Here is a 10,108-nt window from a genome sequence, read left to right as displayed (position 1 = left end):
ATAAAAAATTCTCTTCATAATAGACAGATATGACACGCTCCCTCTTTTTCTCAGAGATTTAAGGAGCAGCTGAATTGACTGGAATTATCCCTAATAAAGTGTTTTTAGAATAGAGACAATAGTTTTATTAGGGGAATCCCTAGAACTAAAAACCCAGATGAGGGTCAGTCTAGAGTTCCGTAGCTCCCTTCTGCCCTAATCCTCCAATAATGCTCTGTTTGGTTTTCTAGAAATACATTAACCGCCTACAAAGGAGCCTTGGAGGTTGCCCGATGAGCTTAAGGGTGTCGTCATTGGGACTACGCAGCGGTTCTCAACCTGTGGGTCGCGACCCCTGAAAATCCATCCTGCATATCAGATATTTACATGATGATTCATAACAGCAGCAAAATTACAGCGATGAAGTAGCAATGAAAATAATTTTATGCTTGGGGGTCACCACAACATGAGGAACTGTATTGAAGGGTCGCAGCGTTAGGAAGGTTGAGACCCACTGCAGGAGGCACCCGTGGAAAGACCCCGTGTCTGAGCGTAAAGGGCTGGAGAGATGGGCTGGAGAACTCGGCAGGCGCCCACCGCGCAGGGAGCCGGGACAGGACTTGAAGAGCGACTCCATCGGTCAGCCTGACAGTCAGAAAGGATTTTCCTGGCTGCTGTGTGGAGAAACCTTGTCCCTGCTCACCTGCCATCTCATCAAAGACCACCCTGTCTAACATGGCACCTTCCCTGCCCCTCGCCTCTGCCCCTCTCCACCCCTGGTGAGAGGCCTGGGCCCTCATCCGTGCCTCACATGTTGCACTTCCTCACGCTTGCTCTCGGCTGACCCCCGTGGGAATGGGGCCCTGCTGTTACGTGCGTCTGGGTTGGGTTGAAACGTCAAACGCAGTCCTCTTTTCCGGATCCCTCAGAGCTGTAACCACCCTCAAGGGGGCACCTATCGTGTTAACTCTCCCTGCTTCCCCCCGCCTCCGTGTGATCTTCCTTACCTTCTCCTCGATTCCGAATGTATGAAAGAAACTGCAAACCTGTGCATTCGCCGCGGCATTTGAGATCTTGCTTCTCAGCAATGTCATCACTTAGGCTCCAGTAAACTCACAAAGAGTCTCTACAAGTTTGGGCGTTTCTTGTGTCGACAGAATGCACAATGAGATCACGACAAATTATTGGGATTAATGTCTTTTCTTTCTGAAGTCTCCTGAGGCAGATTACCAGAGAGGCTTACGTGCACATGCTCTCTGGTGGCAGCCTGGCTTCCCCACCTCACCCAGGCTGTTCTGTAACCCCCAATAGTCCTAGCAATGCAGGGGCCCTGTAAGGGAGGTGTCCTGTAGCTTAAGCTTCATTCGCTTCAGGATATCCGCGTCTGCCCTTGGCAACATGTTGGCTGAGAGAAGGCGACTCGGGGAAGAATGCTGAGGAAGCCCTACAGCTGATGGAGGGGCCCGGGAGAAGAGGCCTGGAAGGGAGCCTGGGAAGACTGGCTTTGGAGAAAGCGAGAAGTAGGCTGTTCAGAGGCTCATCACTAGCCATCCATTGCCAAGTTCAGCCAATTCTTCCCCTGCAGTCTCCCCCTCGGTCTCCACTGCCACCTCCCGTCCAGCAGCCCCCATTACAACTGTCCTGCCTCCTTGCTCACCGCTCTCCTTGCAGCCTTCCCGAGCATCCTGTAGATCATTCGTTGGAAAGTGGGGCCTGGACCGTGCTGACCCTGCTCAGGAACTTTCAGTAGCTCCCTGTCCTGTCCAAACGAGTGCTCCACTACCTAGGCTGGCGTACTGGGCCTTTGGACACTTGCCTCCAAGTGACCTATCTCCGTCGCCTCCTTCACAAGGAGATGAACTGCTCTATGCGAGGCTGTGTCATCTGGCCGAAGCGTCTGCCCTCATGCAGACATTTTTCAAGGCCAGGCTCAAACGACGCCGACTCAAGAAAGCCCTCCCCGATCTGACCGCCACCTTGACCGCCACCTTGACCGCCTTCTCCCACGGCATCAGAACCCTCTGCTATTCTCTTTACCAACCTTACAGGCCAGCCCCCCAAGAGACTACATTCTTGAGGGCAGAGACTATGCCATCTTCCCCCTGTTTCCCCCACTTCACCCAGCACAGGGCCTGCCACTCAGTAGGCAGACAAAATGCTGGCCAGGAGAGCGTCCCCGCTACCAGGAGTGCAGGAATAACAGGTCACAAATCAACTGGCTCCAGGGCCCACACAGCTACGACAGATGTGTGAAATTGCCAAGTGCAATACACCTTTGCACTTGGGTGGTTCCTTAGAGCTTTCAAAGCAATTTCACATCAGCAACTCTGTCACCATTTTAAAGGAAATGGTGCTCAGAAAAGTGACGTGAATTGCTGATCGTCACATAGCAAGGAAACAGGACCGCAAGGCAAGGTTTAGCTCATTCCGACTCTGGTCTGGCCTGCCTTCTGAGGGTGCTGGGAGGACAGTCTAAAAAGATGAGCATCACTCACTTTTTTATTTTTATTTGTTTATTTTTTTAAAATATATTTTATTGATTTCTTACAGAGAGGAAGGGAGAGGGATAGAGAGTCAGAAACATCAATGAGAGAGAAACATCGATCAGCTGCCTCCTGCACACGCCCCACTGGGGATGTGCCCACAACCAAGGTACATGCCCTTGACCGGGATCGAACCTGGGACCTTTCAGTCCGCAGACCGACGCTCTATCCACTGAGCCAAACCGGTTTCGGCGGGAGTTTGTGACTTTTGATCACCTTCCTCCAATTCCCCCTTCCCCACCCTCCACTCTGGAAATCACCAGTCCTCTCTATATCTATGATTTTTAAAATATATTTATTGAATTTTTACAGAGAGGAAGGGAAAGGAATAGAGAGTTAAAAACATCGATCAGCCCTAACCGGTTTGGCTCAGTGGTCCCTACTAGGGATGTGCCCGCAACCAAGGTACCTGCCCTTGACCAGAATCGAACCTGGGTCCCTTCAGTCCACAGGCTGATGCTCCATCCACTGAGCCAAACCGGTTAGGGCTGTCTATGATTCTGTATTTATTATATATTTTTATTGATTTCAGAGAGAGGAAGGTAGAGGGAGAGAGATAGAAACATCAATGATGAGAGAGAATCATTGATCGGCTGCCTCCTGAACACCCCCGCACCGGGGATTGAGCCTGAAACCCAGGCATGTGCCCTGACCAGGAATTGAACTGTGACCTCCTGGTTCTTATGTCAAAGCTCAACCACTGAGCCACACCAGCTGGGCAAAATATACTTTAAAACCATAAGCTGAGCTGGAAATTTGTCCTCAAAAATTTGCATGTTTAATGTCTTAATGTTTGCTAAATGGCCACAGAAGGCACTTGCACAATCACCATATTAACAAGGTTTCTCTCCTGCAGGACAACACTGTTTTGTGATGAGCTGGGACGCTCTGTGACAGGATTTTCCTCCTTGACCACATCATAGCTCACTCCTGTGTGTGTACTCTTACGTTTCACAAGACAAAACATGTAGGCAAAAGCTTTCCCACACTCATCACGGGCATAGGCTCTGTCTCCCGGGTGAATTCTTTGATGTTTAATGAGACCTGAATTCTGGGAACAGGATTTTCCACGCTTGCTGCGCACAAAAGGCGTCTTCCACGTGTGAACTATCTGATGTGCTATCAGGTATGTCTTCTGGACTAAACCTTTTCCGTATCCGTTGCATATATAAGGTTTCTCGACTGTGAATCTGCCCGTGTACAATGAGACTGCCCCTGGATGAAGCCTTTCCCACTGTCAATGCATACAAAGGGTTTTTACTCCTGCGTGTGTTTTCTGATGGATATTGAACCATGATTTCTTGAAAAAGGCTTTATTGCATTCAGAGCATTCATAAGATTTCTCTCTTGTGTGTGTTCTCTGGTGTTCAGTGAGCGTGAACTTTTTGGAGAAGGCTTTCCCACATTCATTGCACCTATACAATTTCTCTAAAGTGAGTTTGCTGATGTACAGTGTGATCACACTTCATGGTGAAGCCTTTCCCACATACAGCTTTTGGTTGCTCTATAGGACATTCTAGTGTTTTTTATTTTATTTTTATTGATTTCAGAGAGGAAGAGAGAGGGAGAGAGAGAAACATCAATGATGAGAGAGCAGCATTGATCAGCTGCTGCCTGCACGCCTCCTACTGGGGTTCTAGCCTGCACCCAGCATGTGCCCTGACTGGGAATCTAACCCTGACCTCCTGGTTAATAGGGCAATGTTCAATCACTGAGCCACACCTATTGGGCTAAAAAATATTTTTAATTTTTCAGTTGCAGTTGACAGATAATATTAGTTAGATGTACAACACAGTGATTTGACACTTATATAACATATGAAGTGATCACCCCAATAAATCTAGTATCAACCTGACACAAGTATTACAATATTATTGACTGTATTCCCCATGCTATACTTTATATCCCCATGGCTATTTTTATAACTACTAATTTGTACTTCTTACTCCCTTTACCTTTTTCTTTTTTCTATACCTGTTTATTCTTCATAATAAATCACTATTATAACTGACAATAATGAGAAATGAAAATACTTGAACTTTTAAAAAATACAGAGCCCTTCTTGATTAACAGAATTTGTTTTAATGAAATTTTATCTATAGAATCTTATACCTTAGATAAGTAACCATTAAAACAAATATTATTGACTGTATTCCCCATGCTATACTTTATATCCCCATGGCTATTTTTATAACTACTAATTTGTACTTCTTACTCCCTTTACCTTTTTCTTTTTTCTATACCTGTTTATTCTTCATAATAAATCACTATTATAACTGACAATAATGAGAAATGAAAATACTTGAACTTTTAAAAAATACAGAGCCCTTCTTTAAAAAAACAAACAAACAAACAAAAAACACAAAGAAGTCAAGCCGTAACCGGTTTGGCTCAGTGGATTGAGCGTCGGCCTGCAGACTCAAGGGTCCCAGGCTCGATTCTGGTCAAGGGCATGTACCTTGGTTGCGGGCACATCCCCAGTGGGGAGTGTGCAGGAGGCAGCTGATCGATGTTTCTCTCTCATCGATGTTTCTAACTCTCTATCCCTCTCCCTTCCTCTCTGTAAAAAACCAATAAAATATATTAAAAAAACAAAACAAAGAAGTCAGTGCCAGAGTATTCATATAACTATATTACAGATCTCAGGAAACACATTCAGAGAAGACTTAAGGCTACCCAGTAACAGCCTCCTATAAAACCCAACAAACCTTACCATTGTAATTTGATTTAAGCGGGGCCAACATATTCGTTTCTGTTGAGCCGAGAATAAGAAAACCTTCCACTGCTGTCATTTTCGTCTTCTTAGTGTTTTAATCAAATAGTCAGCTGTGATGAACCAATCGGAATTCGGTTTATAAACCAACTTTGATAAGAAGCCAAACTCATAGACTGGCGCTATGACATGAAGGTGCAAGTGGGAAATGGTGCAGAATGGTGGCACATGGAAACCCATTCTCACATTTTTGAAGTCAGTGAAATTATTCCTTTCAAGAATGGTTTTTCCGGCGGTAACCATGCTCTCCACAAGCCCTATTTGCTCTTTCCTTAGCTCTGCGCAGTTCCCAACGTGCCGCTTTGGCACCACAAGGTAATGATGAGTTGCTGCTGGTTGGATATCTTTAAAGCAAACCAGGTCTTCGTCCTCACAATACAGGAGTTCGGTGCCGGGCTCCTGCTGGGCCACGATCCGGCAGAACACGCACTGGCTGTTGGAGTCGGATGACGTCGCGGCGACCTGGGCGGTTGCCAATGAAGACCCGGTAGGTGTTGCGGTGGCCCCCGTCTCACGGCTGGAGTCACTTGGCGCGTCATCCATCGCACCTGCCCCCGGCGGCCCAGCACCTCGCCTCCTCCAGGACCACGGGGCCTGGACCGAGCACCGGCACCGGCACCGGCGGGGTTTTCCCTCCAGGCGGCGCCTCTGGCCTGGCGTTGGGCGGAGCTGCGGGGGGACGCGGGTGGGGGGAGGGCAGCCCCGTGCTGGGCCTCGAAGCCGCGGCCACGAGGGGGCGCCCTTTACCTTTTTCACCCATCCCCCTGCCTGACCTCCCACCTGGCAACCATCAATTTGTCCGCTGTATCTGCATTTGTTTGTTCTGTTTGTTCATTTCTTTGTTCTTCAGATTCCACATTCTAGTGAAGTCATGCGGTAATTGTCTCTCTGCCTCACTTAATTCACCCAGCAAAATACCCTGTAGGTCCATCCATGTCGTCACAAATGCTAAAATTTCATTCTTGTTTATGGCTGAACAATATTCCATTGTATGCATGTGCCACGTCTCTTTAACCATTTATCTACTAATGGACACTTAGCTTGCTTCATATCTTGGCTATTGAAAATAATGCTGCAATACATATAGGGATGCATATGTTTTCAAATTAGTGTTTTGGATTTCTTTGGGGAAATTCCCAGAAGTGGAATTGCTGGGTCATAGTGTAGAAAACTCCATACTGTTTTCCATAGTGGCTGCACCAATTTGCAACCGTACCCAGTGTGCACAGGGATTCCCTTTTCTCCACATCCGTGACAACACTTGCTTTTTGTTGATTTATTGACGATAGTCATTCTGACAGGTGTAAAGTCGTATCTCATTGTGGATTGTGGGTTTTTGTTTTGTCTTGTTTTTTGGTTAATCCTCACCTGAGGACATTCTCCCCCCACTCCCATTGACTTTTAGAGAAAGTGGAAGAAAGGGAGAGGGTGAGATAGAGATAGATAGAGAAACATCCGTGTGAGAAAGACACATCGATTGGTTGCCTCCCACACTGGGGTCAAACCTGCAACCCAGGTATGTGCCATTGACCAGCAATCAAACCTGAGGCCCTTCTGTGCACAGGCTAACGCTCTATCCACTGAGCTGCACCGGCCAGGGCTTACTGTGTTTGTTTTGTTTAATCCTCACCTGAGGATATTTTTCCATTGATTTTAGAGAGAGTGGAACAGAGAGGGAAAGACAGAGAGAAACATCGATGTGAGAGAAACACACCGATTGGTTGCCTCCTGCACGGTCCCTAACCAGGGACCAGGTCAGGGAGGAGCCTGCAACCGAAGTGAGTGCCCTTGACCAGAATCAAACCCGGGACCCTTTGGCCCACAGGCTGACACTCTGTCCACTGAGGTAAACTGGCTAGGGCCTCATTGTGGTTTTAATTTGTATTTCTCTGATGATTAATGAGCATCTTTTCATATATGTTAGCCATCTGCAAATACTCTTTAGAGAAAGGCCTATCCAGGTCCTCTCCCCATTTTTAAATCAGATTGGGGGTTCTTTTATGTTAAATTGTAGAGTTTTTCTACATATTTTGGATATTAACCCCTTAGCTAATGTATCATTGGCAAATATGTTCTCCCATTCAGTAGGTTTTCATTTTGTTAATGGCTTGCTTTGATGTGCAAAAACCTTTTAGTTTAATGTAGTCCCATATATTTATTTTTTCATTTGTAACCCATGCCTGAGGAGACATATCAAAAAATATATTGTTAAGAGCAATGTTACAGAGCTTCCTGCATATATTTTCTTCTGGGAGTTTTATGGTTTCAGGTCTTTAAGTATTTTTTTATTTTTCTATAATCCTAAATTTTAATTTTCCTAACACCATTTATTGAAGAGACTGTCCTCGTCTCATTACATATTTTAGAGGGAGGTTGCCTTTCCCACCCACCCGGACTGGGGACCAAACCCATAACCTTTTGGTGTATGGAATAATGCTCTAACCAACTGAGCCACTGGCCAGGGCTCAGGACTTTAAGTCTTTAAGTATTTAATCCATTTGGAGTTTATTCTTCTACTAGAGGCCCAGTGCACGAATTCGTGCACCAGTGGGGTTCCCTCAGCCTGGCCTGCAAGATCAGGCTGAAACCAGCTCTCCGACATCCACTGCGGGGTCCCAGATTGTGAGAGGGTGCAGGCCAGGCCAAGGGACCCCACCAGTGTATGATTGGGGCTGGGGAGAGACACAGGGAGAGACACAGGTCAGCCAGGGAAGGACCACAGGAGGGCTCCAGGGCATGTCTGGCCGGTCTCACTCAGTCCCGATGGGCCGGACCCCAGCAGCAAGCTAACTTACCGGTTGGAGCGTCTTCCCCTCGGTGGTCAGTGCACATCAGAGCGAGGGGTTGAGCAGCCTTAGCATATCATTAGCATATCACACTTTGAATGGTTGAAGGGCCAACCAGTCGATCGCACTTAGCATACTGGCTTGTATTATGTAGGATACGGTGTAAGAAAGTGGTCTAGTTTAGTTTTTTTGCATATTATCTGTCCAATTTTCCCAACACCATTTTGAAGAGACTGTCTTTGTCCCATTATATATTCTTGCCTCCTTTGTCAGAGATTAATTGATCATATAGGTGTGAATTTTTTTCTGGGCTCTCTATTTTGTTCCATGGCCTATGGATGTTTTATGCTAGTAACATGCTGTTTTTAAAATATTTTTTTATTGATTTTTAGAGAGAGGAAAGGAGAGGGATAGAGAGATAGAAACATCCATGAGAGAAATGAGAGAAAAACATAGGATCAGCTGCCTTCTGTATGCTCCCTACTGGGGATTTATCCACAACCCCCTGATCAGGAATCAAACCATGAACTCCTGGTTCATAGGTTGATGCTCAACCATTGAAAAACAGTGGCCAGGTAGTACCATGCTGTTTTGATTATAATAACCTTGTAGTATAGTTTAAAATTGTAATGAATCTGTAGGTTGCTTTGGGTAGTATGGACATTTTAATAATGTTAATTCTTCCTATTCATGAGCACAGCATAACTTCCCATTTATCATATCTTCAATTTTTCTTTTTTTAAATAGCTTAATATATTTTAATAGCAAACTTACAGGGACAGCACAGAAGACAGGCAACATTAAAAACATGTAATTGCATGTAGGACAACTAAGTTAGAAAAGTATAGTGAGCCGAAGCCAGTTTGGCTCAGTGGATAGAGCGTCGGCCCGCAGACTGAAGGGTCCCGGGTTCGATTCCGGTCAAGGGCATGTACCTGGGTTGAGGGCACAACCCCAGTAGGAGATGTGCAGGAGGCAGCTGATCGATGTTTCTCTCTCATCGATGTTTCTAACTCTCTATTTCTCTCCCTTCCTCTCTGTAAAAAAATCAATAAAATATATATGAAAAAAAAAAGAAAGTATAGTGAATGGATGGAATGTACTGTTTGATAAAAATGCTACAAACACCATTTAGTTGCCATAAATAAGAAATTTACTTTTTTTTATTTTTATTTTTTGCAATTCTTTATTTCTTTTATAACTATCTGTATTGCTCTTAGATTTTTTGTTATTTTAATGAGAAAAGGTATTAAGCTGAATTTTCAGTTCTGTCATCCAGAAATTTACTTGTTTTTTTAAAAAAATCCAAATGCTGGCATTGTCCAGAAAAATTTAACAGGTTTATTTATATTGTTATAAAGTTGAACTGCTGAAACTTGTTTACTGAAACATTTGACTTACATTAATGCTTTATGTCCCCTCATTTATATTAAAAAAAAATTCACACACAAATGAAAATGGAAAAACTGCCAATACCTGATTTCTGTCCCCTATTTTCAACTTGCAATAATATACTTATATATCTTTTGACCCCCATGGGGAAAAAACAAATAAACACCCTAATGTTCAGAACTACCAATAACGGGAAGAAATTTTTTTAAAAGAATGAAATGTTTTCCGTCTTAGTGGATTCTTAAGCACGTTCTCCAGGTACACGGCGTGCTGGCATAACTGTTACACGTTTGGCGTGGAGAGCACACAGGTTGGTATCTTCAAAAAGGCCAACCAGAGAGACCTCCCTTGCCTCCTGCAAAGCACCAACAGCTGCATTTGGGAAGCGCAGATCTGTTTTGAACTCCAGAGCAATGTCTCACACCAGACGCTGGAAGGGAAGTTTGCAAATCAGTTCAGTGAACTTCTGATAAAGTCTAATGTCATGAAGTGTCACGGTACCAGGCCTGTAACGATGAGGTTTTTTTCACCCCTCCAGTAGAGGGCGCACTCTTTCAAGCGGCTTTGGTAGCCAGTGGCTTCCTCGGTGCTTTACAACGAGTCGATTTGCAGGCAGTCGGCTTTGTACGAGCCAT

The 10,108-nt window shown here is 45.1% G+C and overlaps 1 protein-coding gene and 1 pseudogene across 1 annotated transcript; both read right to left on the bottom strand.

Annotated features, from left to right (window-relative positions):
• Window positions 1-5,171: 5,171 nt before the first annotated feature.
• Window positions 5,172-5,860, bottom strand: LOC107184722 (histidine triad nucleotide-binding protein 3-like). Its single transcript, XM_015570699.1, has one exon. It carries the CDS (start codon window positions 5,836-5,838, stop codon window positions 5,311-5,313), a length of 528 nt encoding a protein of 175 aa, XP_015426185.1. The 5' UTR covers window positions 5,839-5,860; the 3' UTR covers window positions 5,172-5,310.
• Window positions 5,861-9,714: 3,854 nt separating this feature from the next.
• Window positions 9,715-10,108, bottom strand: LOC102752793 (annotated as a pseudogene).

The sequence above is a fragment of the Myotis davidii genome, unplaced genomic scaffold, assembly GCF_000327345.1.
Source record: "Myotis davidii unplaced genomic scaffold, ASM32734v1 scaffold1047, whole genome shotgun sequence".
In the NCBI taxonomy this organism is placed as follows: Eukaryota; Metazoa; Chordata; class Mammalia; order Chiroptera; family Vespertilionidae; genus Myotis; species Myotis davidii.
The sequence above is the reverse complement of the archived record's forward strand: the minus strand, read 5'-3'. Positions and strand labels throughout refer to the sequence as shown.

What these genes read in the sequence shown, in the direction of transcription:
- LOC107184722 (XM_015570699.1), bottom strand. Translation starts at nt 5,838, where the DNA reads ATGGATGACGCGCCAAGTGACTCCAGCCGTGAGACGGGGGCCACCGCA.